Source organism: Bos grunniens, chromosome 26 (assembly GCF_055505025.1).
Source record: "Bos grunniens cultivar Pamir isolate PY7600 chromosome 26, Bosgru_T2T1.0, whole genome shotgun sequence".
Classification (NCBI taxonomy): Eukaryota; Metazoa; Chordata; class Mammalia; order Artiodactyla; family Bovidae; genus Bos; species Bos grunniens.
The window spans coordinates 19,923,531-19,941,442 of record NC_141190.1 but is presented as its reverse complement, the minus strand read 5'-3'; the positions used below and the strand labels follow the sequence as shown (position 1 = coordinate 19,941,442).

The following is a 17,912-nucleotide window of genomic DNA, read 5'->3' as shown; positions in this document are numbered from 1 at the left end:
ACCTTTGTCAGCAAAGTGATATCTCTGCTTTTTTAATATGCTGTGCAGGTTTGTCATAGCTTTCCTTCCAAGGAGCAAGTATCTTTAGTTAGTTATTAAGTTTTGTTTTTTCTGACTTGTTAGTATCACTCATATCCCATCTTTTCATTTTTATTTTAAACCTTATCATTTTTCTTCTTGAACAGATTTCTCCTTACCTAGATTTTTAAAAATGCAACATGTGGTCAAGTCACTCTTGCTTGAAATTCAAACCCTTTCACATGCACCCCTGGCCTTTAGGGTCCAGTGCCTGCCTTCTTTGCAGCTAGTCAGCAGCTACATACCCTTGCACAACCTGCCCTCAGTACATCAAAAATATATATGTCCATCTTAGAAGAGGCCATACTTTTTTACCTTTGCACCTTTTGGTTTTGTATCATTTTCTTTAGAATACCACTCTCTTCCCTCATTTTCCAGTAGATCTTCTCTGACAACTTGGGGCAGGATTTCTTGTCACCCCCTTCTTTCCTTATATGGTACTTTACTTTTCTGCTATAGTACTTACCAAATTGATGATAACTTTTTATTTACATATCTGCCTCCCACAACAGACTGTCGACTAGGATCAGGACTCAGTCTATGTTTTATTGATTCTGAAGCCTTCAGGATGTAGGAACAGCTTTAGTGTTTTAGAACCAAACTAATTTTTAAGTTTAAAAAAGTTTAAAACTACTTAGGTATTTACTGGACTATACAGGACTGTTTCCCCCAGTGAGGATATGAAAAAGCTGAGATAGAATCTTCATGTTTGTGTCTTCAGGGACTACCATGTTGCCTGGAATATGGGAAGTACTTAATAAAATGCACATTTTATTATTTTCATTTCCTCATTCAGGAAGTGGCCCTTCCCAGTTATTGATTTTTATCTACAGGCATGAAGTAGTGTTCTTTAGGCTTTTATCATTTTTCTCTGCTTTTCTTTTTCAAACTTTTATGCATCATGTATGTAATGGCAATTTTATCTTAATGTATCACTTTTCTTATTACCTTGAATATGTTTTTATTATTTCAGAAGTTACTTTTTATGATAGTTGTTCTTGTCTATTTTCTTATTGATTGTCTTCTCTGTTTCCTTCTTTATACAATTAGGATAAAGCTTTCAATTTTATCTAGCCTTTTACAAATGTTTCAATTTTCAAGGTTAGGCTCTTTCAACTTATTTGGAGTTTATTGTTGGATCTACTATAGAATGAGGACTGAATATATTTTTGGTGATGTGGCAATGTCAAGAAAAGCAGTTATTCAATGAAAACAGGTTCACTAAGGCTTCTTTGGGGGCTTTTAAGTTATAGTGAAATTAGTACTAAATTATCTCTCAATAAACATTTATTGAACACCTATTTTGTGTTTGATCCTGGCTTAAGTGTTGGGTTTATATTAACGAATAAAGCCAAAGTAACTCTTACTCTCTTGGAGCTTAGCAAGACAATAAAAATAGTGACAGTCACACAGTCATGGAGTCTTTGCAACTCCATGGGTTGTAGCCCTCCAGGCTCCTCTGTCCGTGAAATTTTCTGGGCAAGAATCCTGGAGTGGGTAGCCATATCCTTCTCCGGAGAATCTTCCTGACCCTGGTTCAATGCAGGGATTGAACCTGGATTTCCTGCATTTCGGGTAGATTCTTTACTATCTAAACCACCAAGGAAGTCCTAAAAAACCGAACCACAGTAAATAAGAAAACAAATTACCCCAAATTGTGTGTAATTCTGTTAATTAAATGGATACCTGGAGTTGGAAGACTTATGTGGACAAGGTAATCAAAGACAATTTATCTGAGGAACAATATATTTAAGTCAAGAATGAAAAAATGAGAAGGAACCAATTGTTCAAAGTGTAAAGTGAAGAAAGTTTTAGTTAGAGGTGGTCGGTCATGTTTGTCAATGTCCTGAGTCAGAAACAAAATTAAGGCATTTGAGCACCAGAAGGATAGGCATTATAGTGACCAAAAGGAGAGCAGTAGGAGATGAGACTGCATAGACAAGCAAAGATCATATTATTACTGAATCATGTATACCATGGTAAAGAGGTTGTGTATTTTATCCTCTGAGCAATGGAAAGCTATTATGGAGTTTTTATAAGGGCAGCAGCATGTACCAGAATCTACTATATTTTGTGTGCCAAATAGATTTTAATGTGCAAAAGTAAGAAATCAAAAGAGCTCAGTAAGGAGATTTTCACTATGAGGTATGTTTAATTAGATTAAGGTAATGGCAGAAGAAATGGAGAGAAGTTAAGATAGACATGCTTTATTGATGGAAATCTCAGTAAGGTGGAGGTGAGAGAATAGGAGGAATTAATAGAGGATGATTCCCACCTTTTGAACAGTTAGCATCTCTCATTCAAGAGCCATCACGTGCAGAAAAGGGACATTTTCAAAAGAAAGATACACCAAAATGAACACATATTCATACTCAGGAAATAATATCTCTGTAGCAACAAAAAATGATTTTAAACTATATTGGGTGTGCTTCAATTTGAAGATAGTGATCTGATCACAAGGTCCACTTTCTTCTGGTAAAACCATCCCAACTCCTTTTAAAAACTGATAATAATAATTAATAACAAACACACAGAAGAGGGATCATCTGCAGGTGAGAGACTTTTGACAGATTTCTCTAAGACAATTAACAGATGAAAGCTCATTGACAGAATAATCAGAGTGAGGAAGTGGCAACCCAGAGAACATGGACTCTCAGAAAAGATGAGAATTTGCCTTGCAGATAGGCTCAGAGTCGAGAGAGGGTGAGGTAAGAAAGGGTGACCAAGCCAAGGGCTTAATATGAAAATCTGTCTGCAGAGGGACAGACAGATGTGGAGAAAAGGAGGCCCAGTAAACCATGCACGTGGAGTTAACCTTTGGTTAGAATGACTTATGGCAGCATTTCCTTAAATATGCTCTGGAAAATACCAGTCCTGCAAAACAATAGCATTAGGTGGAGGGAGGGGGAAGTAAAATTTCCATAGTCAAGTAAGTTTGAGAAATATTGAAATACACAAATGTACTGAAACACTTCCTAGCATCTTTATTAAATTAGTTTACATTCTGAATCTCCAAGAAGGGTATTTAGCATGCAGAATTTTAAAAATTTATTTGACCGTAGTCTTGTTTTCAGTGAATATCTTGAGAGACTAGTGTTCCACTAATGTGTTTGGACAACGCTGACTTGGAATGTGAGCCCTGCTTTAGGTGAGAGATGGCCATAGAGAAAACAATAACAGAAGAGTTATAATTTGGAGAACTCAGAACTTCGACCACTTCAATAGCCCCATGACTGGTCTATTTGCTTCTATTCCTGTCCTCTCTAACATTCCCTGGTGGCTCAGATGGTAAAGAATCTGCCTGCAATGCAGGACTCCTGGGTTCAGCCCCTGGGTCAGGAAGAGCCCCTAGAGAATGGAATGGCAACCCACTCCAGTATTCTTGCCTGGAGAATTTCATGGACAGAAGAGCCTGGCAGGTACAGTCCATGGGGTCACAAAGAGTCGGACATGACTGAGTGACTAACCCACTGTCCTCTCCAATCTATTCACCACACAATTGCCAGAAAATCTTTTAAAAACATAATTCCCATGCTGTCAGTCATTTGATAAAGACTGTTTAATGACTATTCATTGCTCTTAGAATAAAATTGAATCTCCTTGCCATACCAACAAGGCTCTATGACAAATGATCTGGCTGCTTCTCAGCTCTTCATTCTTCTCCATATTTCCCTTTTTCTTACTACACTCAAGCCTCACTGACCTGGCATGTGCTAAGCTTCTCTCTCTCCCTCTTTTTTTTTCAGCAGGGTGGACAGGATGGGGTTGTACAACATATACGCTTCTTTCTACCTAAATTATTCTCTCAGCTTGCCACATTACTGATTTCACCTCATCCATCAGAGTCCTTTCTTGAATAGCCTTGCTAAGTGATTCTCTATCAGCACACTGTTAGTTCCCATTATGGCATTTATCACAAAACTGCATATTTATTATTTGTTTCATAGAGATTATAAACTTCATGAGAGCAGGAAGTTGTCTGTTGTATTTACTAATGTATATTCAGTACTGGCAAAAAGCCTAATATAATGCTTTGTGGGTGCTCAAAGTTGTTGAATGAAGAATGGAAGTTATCCTAACATTCTATAGACTTGCTGGTAGCATATTCTAACTTGAACCTGGGTTAGAACAGAAAGCTAGACAGGGCCTTTAGCTCCCATGGAGGCCCAGAAAGCTATGGAAAGTATTCTAATTTGGGCAAAGATGATAAAAGCAGAAGAGAATTAGGAAGCAAAGAATGGTCTTTTCCATCACAGTAGACCACATGATATATGCTATAAACTCAGTAATCTGCAAACCAGAAATAGAAAAATTGCCTTTTTCTACCCAGAATTTCTATCTTTAGTTGCGTCTAATTCCAAAACTTGTGTGAAGCGCCTAATGCTAATTCATAGGCTCCACTTGTACTCAAAGTGGCAAATAAACAATAGTGAAGGCAGTATGGGTGGGTAAGGACGGAAAGTTCACTATGTTCCGATACACAAGCTCTCATGACTTCTGTGGGCCCTGGGCGTTTCTGACCTCATGGGTCCCTTCCTCCAAAAAAACATTAACAGCAGCCTTCTGTTTTCTGTAGTGAGCCAGTGTAGCAGGACTGAAGACGAGGGTGGAAATAGCAGAATGGTAAAGTGCATACGCTTTGGAACTAGATGAGGCCCAGATCAGCATCCAGTCAGGTCACCTTGTTGCTGTTCAGTCACTCAGTCGTGTCCTGCTCTTTTCGACCCCATGGACTGCAGCACGCCAGGCTTCCCTGTCCTTCACCATCTCCTGGAGCTTGCTCAAACTCATGTCCATTGAGTCAGTGATGCCATCCAACCATCTTGTCTTCTGTCGTCCCCTTTGCCCCCTGCCTTCAATGTTTCCCAGCACCAGGGTCTTTTCTAATGAATCAGCTCTTCACATCATGTGGTCAAAGTATTGGAGCTTCAGCTTCAGCATAGCCCTTCCAATTAATATTCAGGATTGATTTTCTTTAGGATTGATTGGTTTGATCTCCTTACAGTCCAAGGGACTCTCAAGCATCTTCTCCAAAATCACAGTTCAAAAGCATCAATTATTTGGTGCTTGGCCTTCTTTATGGTCCAACTCAAGGTCACCTTGAGGAAATCTTTAATCTCTTTAAAACCTCAGTCTCCTCACTGGTAAAATGAGGCAAATGAAATTACCTATTTCTTAGGCATGTTGTGAAGTTAAATGAGATAATGAATTTAAAATGCTTAGTGTGGTTCCTGGAGAAGGCAATGGCACCCAACTCCAGCACTCTTGCCTGGAAAATCCCATGGATGGAGGAGCCTGGTGGGCTACAGTCCATGGGGTCGCCAAGAGTCGGACGCGACTGAGCGACTTCACTTTCACTTTTCACTTTCATGCTTTGGAGAGGGAAATGGCAACCCACTCCAGTGTTCTTGCCTGGAGAATCCCAGGGACGGGGGAGCCTGGTGGGCTGCCGTCTATGGGGTGGCACAGAGTCGGACACAACTGAAGCGACTTAGCAGCAGCAGCATAGTGAGGGTGATCACAGCTCCTGCCTGCAAACCTACTTATACCGAATTCTTGTTTGGAGTGGGACGTTGCACAGCTGGGGACAGTTTGGTGCACAGAGAAATTATTATTAACAGTTATTCCTAATAACCTTTCTGTTTTATTTCAACTGTGAAAGAGTTATATGACTTAAACTACAAGAGGAGAAAACAATTTATTCCTCTTAGTTCATAAGAAAAGAGTTTCCATCTCTGCCTCTAGAGAGAGGCAAGGCCTCCCAGCAGCTGTTCAGTGCTAATTAACAAGGAAGCACTGGCTACTGCAAAGGTCTGCTTCCTAGCTGAGAGTTATGCTAATAGCATATGCCAATTATGCTAATATTATGCTAATACCCACTTCTAAACTTACTTTCTTTTCTTTTTCTTTTTTTCCTGGACAAAACTTCTTTCTTGATTAAAGAAACAGCCTAATTCCTGACCCAAGCTGAAGGTTAGCAGTTATTACTGTTAGGATGAAGGATGTTTCTCTCATCTTCTGTTGTCAGAGAAGTCAGATAGGGAATAGAAAGAATATTGAAGAAGGAGACTGGAGTCCTGGGTCATAGATTAAAATTTAACACGTATGGTCTTGGGAAATACTCTTCTTCACTTTCTTTTTTGCATTTCTTTCCTCACTTTCCCATGCTACTTTCCCTTAGAACCTATTTTTTTTCTGTATGAATGGCCTATCCTAATAGGTGTTGGTAAGATCATTTTGTAAAAGGTGTGGCCCATAGTTGTCCTGCATTGGAAGTACCTGGAGAGCTTCTTTAAAATGCAGCATGATATTTAGTCCAGAGAAATCCCAAGTGCCCTTTACCCAGTTTCTCCCAATAGTGACCTCTTGTGAAACTATAGGATAGTATCACCACTAGGACACTGGCATTGATACAGTAAAGAAACAGACAATTTCCATCACCACAGGAATAGCTCATGTAGCTCTTTTTTTCATGTAGCTCTTTTACCCTGCTCATTCTTCCTGTTTCTTAAAACTTCTGCCAACACTTACTTGTTCTCTATTTTTATAATTTTGCAATTTCAAAAATGTTATGTAAATGGAATACTGTAAATACAACCTTTTAGGACTGGATTGCCACTCAGCATAATTCCCTGGATATTCAACCAGGTTGTTGTGCATGTCAATAATTGGTTCCTTTTCATTGCTGGTTAATATTCCATGATGTGGGTGGACTACACTTTGTTTAACCATTCACTCACTGAAGGACATTTAGTTCTATTGTTGTTTATTATGAACAGAGCTGCTATGAGTATCTTTGTTTAAAAATGCAACATGATTCTTAGTCTCCAGCCCAGACCTACCAAACCAGAATATGTGGGGATAGGACCTAGATGTTGGCATTTGAACAGGAGAACCAGGGAAAAAATAAATCAGCATTTTATTTGTTCTAGAGCTTAATATATAATTAACCTAGTATAGCTTAATATATAATTAGCCATGGAAATGGAAATGGCTTTGGACTAAATGGAAGATGCGTGGTTTGCTGTAACTCAAAATGAATAATTTCCTCACAAGCTTTTCCTAGCTTTTGTGTAGAATGGCTGTCACATGTTATTCATGTTAGTTACATAACCAAAGATTCTCTTTGTGAGCAAGGAAAAGAAGGATCAGGCTCCTACACTCTTATTGAAGTTTATAGTCATTTAGACATCCAGTTCCTCATGAAGGATTTATCCTCTTTCCTGGGAGCAAAATTCAGAAACTAGTTTTTAGGGTTACACTCTGTGGTCCAAAAGTAGAATTCAAACCCCAAAGACCATGAATAAAGATGTGCCTTATTATAAGAGGGAGCTGTGATATGCCCTGGGAGAGAAGGCTCAACAATATTTTAGATACGTCATATGTGCAGGTGGATAACAAAGGAAAGAAACTCTCCCAGATTTGGGGTCCCTTGGGGGAGGAAAGGAACTCTCACAATGTAAGGGGATATTTTGGTTTTTTCCATAGCAGCATATTTGCTCCAGTGGGAAAGATCCCTTCAACCTGCCTGAAAGGTCTACCTGGCATTAGCCAATTTCCTTAGGTAGAGGTCCCTGCCTCTTGCTTCTCTTGTCCCTTTTTGCATGACTGGATGTCAGCATGAAGGCAGACATCTTCTGTTCTCTGAAATAATCATCCAGGATTCCTGCTTTCATAATTCAGGTATGGAGACATCCAACCTTGGAAGAAAACCCAAGATTTTCCCTTTTTGTCATTATTCACATCCTAGGTCATCTTTTACTTGTTCATTCATAGACCTAAATCTAGGGATTAGAATGGAAGTGGATGGTTGAAAATCCTTGGATAATACTGGACCCTAAATGGAATTTCACTTTCCCAGTGGTATTTCACTCCTGACAGCACTAGTCTGTGTGCATGTTATTCCACCTCTAATATTACTATTGCTGAGCATTCTGCAGCTGTGTTGAAGTTATTCATTTATGTGGTTTGGGCCAGTTTCTGAGAAACAGGCAAAACGACGGAGCAGAGGAATCCATCAATGTTAGATTTAAACAAAGAAATTTATAATCTTTTTGGACTTGTCGTCTTGCTTATTGCCAGGATAGATATAAAAACAGAGTATGGAAATGATACAGATACACAGAAGATATAGAAAAACCCTAATTTTCAGAGGGGGAACGTGGGGCTAAGAAGTCACCAAAGTTAGTGGCTTTAGTGTCTATTCTGTGGAGTTTTATCAGTTTCCTTTTAAGTATTATTTCTGTGCTTGGTTTTTGTTTTTCTAGATTTTAAAAAAATCATTCAAAGGGTTCTGAAAGCAGAAAATTTGCTCCATTTTAGGTGAATTTTCTATACTTCTCAAAAAACAAAAGTGTGTTTAGTGATCCTGGTTGCTGTTGTTCAGTCGCTAAGTCATGTCCAACTCTTTGTGACCCCTGGACTGCAACACACCAGGCTTCCCTGCCCTTCACTATCTCCTGGAGTTTGCTCAAATTCATGTCCATTGAGTCGGTGATGCCACCCAATCGTCTCATCCTCTGTCACCCCCTTCTTCTTCTGCCTTCATTCTTTCCTAGCATCAAGGTCTTTTCCAATGAGTTGGCGCTTTGCATCAGGTGGCCAAAGTATTGGAGTTTCAGCTTTAGATCAGTCCTTCAGATGAACATTATGCTTGATTTCCTTTAGGATTAACTGGTTTGATCTCCTTGCTGTAGAAGGGACTCTCAAGAGTCTTCTCCAGCATCACAATTCGAAAGCATCAATTCTTTGGTGCTCAGCCTTCTTTATAGTCCAACTCTCATATTTGTATATGACTACTGGAAAACCACAGCTTTGAATACAGGGACCCTTGTCAGCAAAGTGATGTCTCTGCTTTTTAATATGCTGTCTAGTTTTGTTATAGCTTTTCTTCCAAGGAGCAAGTGTCTTTTAATTTCATGGCTGCAGTAACCATCTGCAGCAATTTTGGAGCCCAAGAAAATAAAATCTGTCATGCGACGAATAGATTCAAGGGATTAGATCTCTAGACAGAGTGCTTGAACAACAATGGACAGATGTTTCTAACATTGTACAGGAGGTGGTGACCAAAACCATCCCCAAGAAAAAAGTCATCCTGGTAGTAGTATTTGGAAATGCAAATTTTGTTTGACATTATTTCTGAATTAGATTCTTCTTCCTCAGAATAAGAGTAGAAATGTTCCCATGTTTTTGAAGTTGTTCTCATTATTTTACTAAGAAAGAAAAAGGAAGAACATAGTTTACAAAAATTTTCATGTGAACAAATATTTAATAATGTTTTTCCCTCAACTTTCCTACTGCTTAAATATGCTACCAAAGTTAAAATAATAATATTGGTCTAAACATATTAAATTGTGATTGTCATATTTTTTAAATATTTATTGAAATGAAACTATATTTTAATATTTTGATTTATTTTACAAAATAAGACTTTAGGTAAGGATCTAACTTTACTTTTTTTCCAAATAGTCACAAATCACATGACACCATTAAAAATATGCTTCAATTTTTCACATACTAAATTCTTTTCCATGTAATAAATTCTTATATAAAAATTTTTATAAAAATCCCCTTTTGTTCCATAGATATCCTTACTAATTCCTGATTTCTTTACTAATTCCTAAGATCTCCTGACTAACTCCTAGGAATGTTTTAATAATTGCAGGTTTTGTGGTGTATTTTAATATGTGGTAGATCAAATAAATATCCCTTTGGTATTCCAATTTTTCTTCAGAACATTCTTGGCTTCTTTCAGATTAATGTTAGAATGATTTTGCAAAGTTTCAAAAATATCTGGTGGGATTTTTTTTTTAATTAGAATTTCATCAAACCCATAAATTAGGTTAGGAAGAATAATTGATTTTCCCAGTCCAGGTCATGGTAGGTGTTTTCCTACACTCAATTTAAAAATATATCTCTGTAAACTATATAATATTACATATATGGATCCAGTGTATTTTGTATTTAATTATAGATTTTCTTTGAGGATGAAGTAGGAGTGTGGGGAGAAAACTTTTGCATTACTTTAAATGCTCCTGATGCTAATGCTAGTTTTCCCGTTCTTTTTGTAATGTAACTTTTGATAATGGAAGGTTATTTAAAGACTTAATTATCAACCTTTAGCAGAACAAACTATCCAAAGCATGTGAGGAACTCCAGATCATAGTATCATGGAAGACAAGTTTCCAGCTTCTAAGACACAAAATGTGATGTGTTCTTAATTGCCTGTCCAGAACCTTTTAGCCAGAAAGGGCATTTTACCCCTAATTTTCTTGTGAATGCATAACGGTTACCGTCAGTGACCATTTGCTTCAAGTCCTCTGTGGCATTTTCGGAATTGGAGTACATTCAGCAACGCCAGCATTAAAGTCTGTCCCTGTATTGCCCGTCTTAGGCAATGGTATTACTGCAGTTAAAACTTCAGGATTCTCTCTCACACCCTGTCTTACACCCTTTCCTCACTTAAACTCACCCTTGCCAACCCCCCTTGAATGCACCAACAGTGTTTTTTCAGTTGTGTCTTTTCTCATTCCCACATTTCAAAGCCTCCCATAACTCTGCAGTCATCTCCCACCAGTGTGTCCACACCACTACTTTTCACCTTTACTGTAGCCAAAGTGATCTTCTTAAAACTCATGTTCCAGCCTGACACCCCCCTCACTTGCTTAAGCACAGGATAAATCCAACAGGCAGGAGGAGCTGTATTTTACAATACTGTGTTGGGTGCTAATCATGCAGAGATAAACAAGACGTCAACTTGTACCAAGATGTTAAGGAATGATTAAAGGCCAGATGTGTCAGCATCATGGACCAGTTATCTGACCACTCTGTCAGATAACTTCCTACCTGTCCCCTGACATCCACATATCCTGGACTCCTGAGAAAATATTCACCTTGACTCTATCTGGCTTTACTCTAGCTGTTCCTATGCCTGACCTGCTCTTTAGGGCAAAATCCTACCCTTCTTTCAATATGAGATTCAACGTCTTGTGAGATACGAAGCTTTACTCAGTGCTTGTCCCTCTTTTAACGCCGTAGAAGGTGGAGCTAGCTACTCCCTGACTGCTGTCCCCCAGCAGTTAGTTCACAGCAGGAGTGCAGCACAAAGGCACTGTAGCTTATTTGTCTCATTGTCCATCTTCTCAGCTTTACTGTGGTTGTTGCAAAGCAGAGGCTCTGACTCGGTCACCTTTCGACACTTGTGCTCCAGTACATTCCTTGCCTTACAGAAAACACTGAAATGCTCAAGTCTGTGAGAGGAAGTCAACAAGCAAATGAGGTGCTGAAGCCTTTTTACTTTTTTGAAAAATATAGGGTAGTGCTTTCTTAAGGCAAAAATTCAACTTATTTTTTTGCATTTTAGAGTTGTATGTACTTCTTGGCCTCAGTGAAAACAGCTTGAAAACAACATAGCATTCAGAATCAGAAAAACTGAATTTAGTTTGCATTACTATATGAATTTGAACAAGTCGCATAACCTCTATGTGACTTAGCCACCTCCACTATATTATAAGAATATCTGCCTACCAGGGCTGTTTTGAGAGTTATGTGAAATTATACACAGAGAAAGCTGAAAAAAAATTTAATGAGAAAGCACTATAAATGTCAGTGTAATTTTCATTATGGTCATTTTTGTATGTAAATAGAGATGATTTTACTTTTCAGAGATTTTAGAAATAATTTTGTAAAAGTAAAGCCCATGTAAACACGCACACACAAACACACATGCAGGGTTGGCCAAAGTGTTTATTTAGCTTTTCCTTAACACCTTATGGAAAAACCCAAACAAACATTTTTGCCAACCCAATACTTAATGACACTTGTGTCTAAGTTTGTCTAGGCTTTCTAATTTCTGAAATATCCTGGGAAGGGGGTACTCAATTTCATTTCCCCTTCTTAATTTTTGGGTTTTCCTACTTGGTCTCTGCAGCTTAGAGTGCATATGTGACAGGGATAGTATTTTGGATCCTAATCTGTTTTCCCCTCTCCCTGGACTTTTCCATTTTCCTCCTCTCTATTCAAGCAGATAGCTGATTGTGTACTTATTGGCTCAGGGGTGGGACATAAAAAGACGGAGAAGAGAAAGTACAAGCCTTTCTGGCTTTTGAATTTTAAAGAAAGAATTCTGGGCATAGAACTTGAAATAGTGAGGAGCGTGGAGCTATTCTCCCAGATTCAAGTGATTTTTCTAGGCTGGAGAAGAGAAAGAGAAATCCATGGGCTCCAAAAGCAGAGGCTACCTGTGTCCTGCTTCCAAAAGAAGTACTCCTAGAAGGGGTGGCATGGGTCCATGAAAAAGAGCTGATTAGGGTGTCTAGAAATACTACTTCTCTAGCCAGTTGGGCTTCCCAGGTGGCAAGTGGTTAAGAATCTTCCTGCCAATGCAGGAGACTAAAGAGACATGGATTTGATTCCTGGATCAGGAAGATGCCCTGGAGTAGGAAACATATTCTTGCCTGGAAAATTCCATGTACAGAGGAGCCTGGCTAGCTACAGTCCATGGGATTGCGAAAGAGTCAAACACGACTGAAGGACTAACAACAACAATGACGACATGGAATCTGTGTGGCCTTGAGTGCTTTCTTCTGGCCCAGTGTTTCTGATAGAACCTCAAAGGGCACGGAGGGTGGCGAGTTGCTAGCAAGACTTTGCTGCATGCCTTTCAGGAAAACAGCTAAGCATGCTGATTGGGAAACTCAGTTCTCTATTTAACTGTTCCAGAAATGGTTAAATTTCTCTATAGGAAGAGAGGGTTTTCAAAGGCTGTCTTCCTTAGAAAATGTTATTGTTTATTTCTTAGTAGATCTCAAAGTCCTCAGAAAATAGGAGATGGAAAAGATAGGTGGTGATCACAGGGAAAGCAATGTGGGAGCCATCAGGCATGAGATTGGGAAAATAGGCAAAGATATAATGCTATCTTGGAGTCTTGATTTCCAGATGATAAAGGATGTATGGAGAGCTGGAATTGTGATTGCTTTCACCTTCTGCACCTTTTAACCTTCAAAGGCTATGGATAGACCATGAAGCTGGACCCTCTCAGAAAGCGCAGTTGCCCAAGAATTGGCCTGATCTATGTCTCAGCTTATTTCATCCCTGGGGATATGGCTTACTTTAAGTTGCAACATCTTTGTTTTTTCTGTTTCTTACAGATTCATGAAGGTGGCAGGAAGCACAGTGGATGCAGTTACCTGGCAACAGTAGGTATTCACCTTTTTTGCTCTTACTTATTTTCAAATGCTGTGAAATGAAAGATAAGGAGTTGTCATGAAGTTATAACTGACATTTAATAAACTATCCTTCATCTTCCAAGAAAAATAGTTAAAATTAACTCCAAAGTTATTATTATGATACATAGGCTCTCATAGTAATATAATTTTATTGTTTCCAAAAATGAAAACAAAAACAGGGTAACATTTTGGAAAGCTCAGCTATTGTGTGCACTTTTAAACTAACCTTGCATTAGTGTACAGGTTATGGGAATCTAAGCATGCCACCCTAAGCTTTTTTGGGGGGAATAAATTTCCTTAAGAGAGTAAATAGTTTTAATTATCTAATATATCATAAGAAAATAAAAACACTTTATTATATTAATGGTAGTAATATAGAGAGTCACTAATGTGAAGCAATACACGCACACACACACCACACCACACACACACACACACACACACATATATAGAGAGAGAGAGAGAGAGAGCAGTTTTGAGAAAGGATCAACGTTCCAGGGAATAAGCTTACAATGGCAGAGACCTGTTACTCAGGGGTAGCTTAACTGGTAAAGATAATTAGCTGATATATAAATTTAAATTTTCTTTAAGTCCCCTTACAAACTTTGTGCTGGAATGTCCAGCATCTCACAGTGTCTCACTGATTTTATACTGGAATCCTGCCCTTCGTTTCTGTAAGAGATCTGTCACGTAGCATCTTTCAAATCATCTCTCATCTGATGTGGTTCTCACAGCTCAGACATGACTCCCATTCTGGGCCCTCAGAGCTGTCAGCCATGGCCACCTTTCTCAGTCACTCTCATCCTGCCTGCTTAGCATGTTTACTTCTGTCCTTCGTTTTAAGTGGGTCACAGAATCCCTTAGGATTCATGACAGTTATGAAACAAAGAAAAGTGAATGCAATTTTATTAAGTATCCTAAAAGATTTTTTGGTTGTTGGCAATCAATAACTTTTATCATAATGAAAAATATTTTATTCTACATTTATATTCTTAGTTTCTGTAAACAAGAAGTTCCAAATACTTGGAGAAATTCTTATTCTCCTTCAGTTTGTCTTTGTGAGCCTTGGATTGAGTGGGTTTGAGGATCTTGTCATTCCTTTGCTTAAATTCCCTCAAGTTCCTTCCCTTTGCATGTAGACCACAAGCTAGACTCTCAGACTTTCTACTCCCGCCTTTAAGGCCCTTTATGTTTGATTACTGCTCTCTTCTGATCCCACCCTGCCCGTACTCATTCTGTCACAGCACTGGTGAGGTCTTTCAGTTGGTTGAGGGTTCACATGAATGTCTGCCTCAAGAACTTTGTATGTATCATTCCCTCTGCCTGGAATGCTGTTTTCTTTATTTTGTGTGTAGCTGACTCTTTCTCATCTCTTAAGATTCAGCTTATGCGTCACCTCCTTCAGGAGGTCTTCCCTGATGATTCTATCTAAAATAGAACTCCTATTTAATTCTCTTTCTTTGTTTTTCCATAGTACTTACCATAACTTACAATTACTGTTTTTTTAATACTGGTTTTTGTAATTTGTGTGTTTTATCTTTTACCAAAATAATGCTTATTCAGTTCAACAAGTGCTTATTTGGACAATTGTTAATTGGGCATTTACTATGGGAGAAAATAACAACAAGGATAATAATAATAACAATGTGGTAGAAATTTTAATGTATATTACTACATCTGACCCTCGAAACAAGTAAATGAGATCAGGACTGTTTTTATCCCTAATTTTCTACAACTTAGAGAACGGTGTATAAAATCCAAAGATCACAAAGAAGTGGCAGATTTTGAATTCACAGCTGGGTCTGTCTCACTCCGTGGGCTTCTCCTAACTGTTACTGCTTTAGTAACCGGTCAGTGATCCTTTACTGGAATTCTAGTTGCTATAGTTGTTTCGTTGCTTAGTCATGTCCAACTCTTGTGACCCCATGGACTGTAGCCTGCAAGACTCCTCTGTCCATGGAACTTCCCAGGCAAGAATGCTGGAGTGGGTTGCCATTTCCTGCTCTAGGGGATCTTCCCGAACCAGGGGTTGAACCTGAGTCTGCTACATTGGCAAGCAGGTTCTTTACCACTGAGCCAGCAGGGAAGCCCATTACATTCTAGGGTGGGGGATAGGGAATTAAAATCCTCTTCAGGGTCTTAACCAAAAGCTATCTGGATAATGTAGCATAAAGACTAAAGAATGAAGACTTTATAGTATTTAAGAAGTAATGAGATCAGTGTATAAAAATTAGTGGATAAGAATGTAGGGCTTGTTCAATTATCATGGCTGACAGGGAGGGATCAGAAAAATTTTTCCTCCCCTACTCAAGTACTTTCCATAGTACAAATGCAGTGAAGTGAGCAAAATATTTTTTAAAGGAAAAATAATTTTTTTTTGCAAATACAGCCTATTAGCTATTTAAAAAAAATATTGGCCATCTCTCAAGATAAATATCATGTATTTGTAGCTACTCTAAAAATACCCCCAAAGAAGGCATGGGGTTGCATTTCTTTTGGCTCTAAGATCAACACTTTTTTGGGGACAACAAGTAGTACCTTGTCTCTGCCATTTATTCCTTACAGCCATAATCTTCAGTCAAGACTTGGGATAGTCACAGAACAATTCTAAGAAATCCTGGCTAGAAGGACTCGGTGAAAATTAAAGCCAAATGCCATGTTTCTCTAACCCTGAGTATGCTGAGGTGAATATTTGTTAATAATGTAAAGTAAATCAAGAGTCATTGTCAGGAAAAAAAAAGGAGCATAGAATTTGTTGATATACATTGGTCTATGGTAGCCAAAGGTACTGAGATATTGAGCTTGGAGCCTGAACAACCAGAGCTCTGAGTCTGAAGTCATAAATAAATAAGTCTATATAGTTAGACTATTTTGATTTGGACTTTCATGCTCTTGGATTTACACAACTTGATGATTTGTTCTGCCCACCAACCCATGCCGAAAACCCAGAAGTGAGATGAAGTTCAGATTACAGGAATGGTGGAATAGCTTATATCAAATATCAATGATAAATCTGGACAACAAATATCAATAAATAAATAAATACACACACACCCAGAAGAGAGATCAAAGAGCTAGAGGAAGTTATTCAATCCCTGAAAGAAGTGAATGACACTGGTGAGATCTGTGGTTACTTAAGAATCCATACGGTATGAGATGGCTTTAAACTCAAAATAAATGCATGGTCATATTGGCTTGAGATGTTGAAAAAGGGAGTCAAAAGGTAGAAATCTCATAAGGAAGAAGCTATGGGGAAACATACCAAATATGCATATAAACTTCCTTTCAAATCTTTGCCTAATCTCTGAACTGTACATATATAAGGGAGACTCCAAGGAGCCTGGTAGAAAACAACAGCTGGAAGTCTGAAAATGTTGAACAGAAATTTCAGCTGCTGTCTGTCACATGAGGGACAGAGATTAAAATTTGAATCTCACAAGTTTAGAGGGGCCTGATAAACAGCTCGTGCTTTCCAGTGAAAACTAAAAGACTATGCCCAGGAGTAAAGTCCGTGTCCCAGGTCTAAGGATTTGCCTTAAGTCTAATGTGTAACCAACACATGTAATATAAATTGCTAGAGTCACCCTAACAAATTCTAAACTGCAGCTGCCACAAGACCAGCTATTCATCCAACTGCCTACCCGGATCCCAAACTAACACTCTTCTATCCCTACAGCATATCATCCACACTTTCCAATATACAATTTACAAATTACTAGGAATGCAAAGAAACAGAAAAATGTGGCCCATGGCCAAGAATGAACAATAACTAGAAACTCTGAGATGACCCAGATAGTAGAATTAGCTGACAAGGATTTTAAAGAAGCAATTGCAAATATATTCAAATAATTAAGAGAAAATGTCCATCTTGAGTGAACACAAAGGGAAATATTGGCAGTAACATGGAAACAGTATATATGTAAAAGTACCAAATGAAATTATTAAAGAAAAACAGAATAATAACTGAAACGATGGGAATTCCCTGATGGTCCAGTGGTTAGGACTCCATGTTTCCAATGCAAGGGGCATGGGTTTGATCATTGGTCAGGGAACTAAGTTCCTACAAGCCATACAGTGTGGCCAATATAACTGAAATGAAAGACTCTCTGGGTGGGCTTGCTAAAAGATTAGAAAATACAGGATCCTCTATGACCCACCTCCCAGAATATTGGAAATAAAAGCGAAAATAAACAAATGGGACCTAATTAAACTTAAAAACTTCTGCATAACAAAGGAAACTATAAGCAAGGTGAAAAGACAGCCTTCAGAATGGGAGAAAAATAATAGCAAATGAAACAACTGACAAACAACTAATCTCAAAAATATACAAGCAACTCCTACAGCTCAATTCCAGAAAAATAAATAACCCAATCAAAAAATGGGCCAAAGAACTAAATAGACATTTCTCCAAAGAAGACATACAGATGGCTAACAAACACATGAAAAGATGATCAACATCACTCATTATCAGAGAGATGCAAATCAAAACCACTATGAGGTACCATTTCACACCAGTCAGAATGGCTGCGATCCAAAAGTCTACAAGCAATAAATGCTAGAGAGGGTGTGGAGAAAAGGGAACCCTCTTACACTACTGGTGGGAATGCA

At 38.4% G+C, this 17,912-nt stretch overlaps 1 protein-coding gene across 13 annotated transcripts in view; it reads left to right on the top strand.

Annotated features, from left to right (window-relative positions):
* Positions 1-17,912, top strand: part of HPSE2 (heparanase 2 (inactive)) — a 715,384-nt gene that overhangs the window by 463,315 nt on the left and 234,157 nt on the right. For all 13 annotated transcript variants that reach the window (XR_015155159.1, XR_015155160.1, XR_015155161.1 and 10 more), the window contains one exon: positions 13,227-13,274. Coding sequence is in view for 7 of the 13 variants with exons in the window: in XM_086377175.1 (XP_086233301.1) it covers positions 13,227-13,274 (48 nt within the window). In the remaining 6 variants the exon portion in view is untranslated. The remainder of the gene's footprint in view (positions 1-13,226; positions 13,275-17,912) is intronic.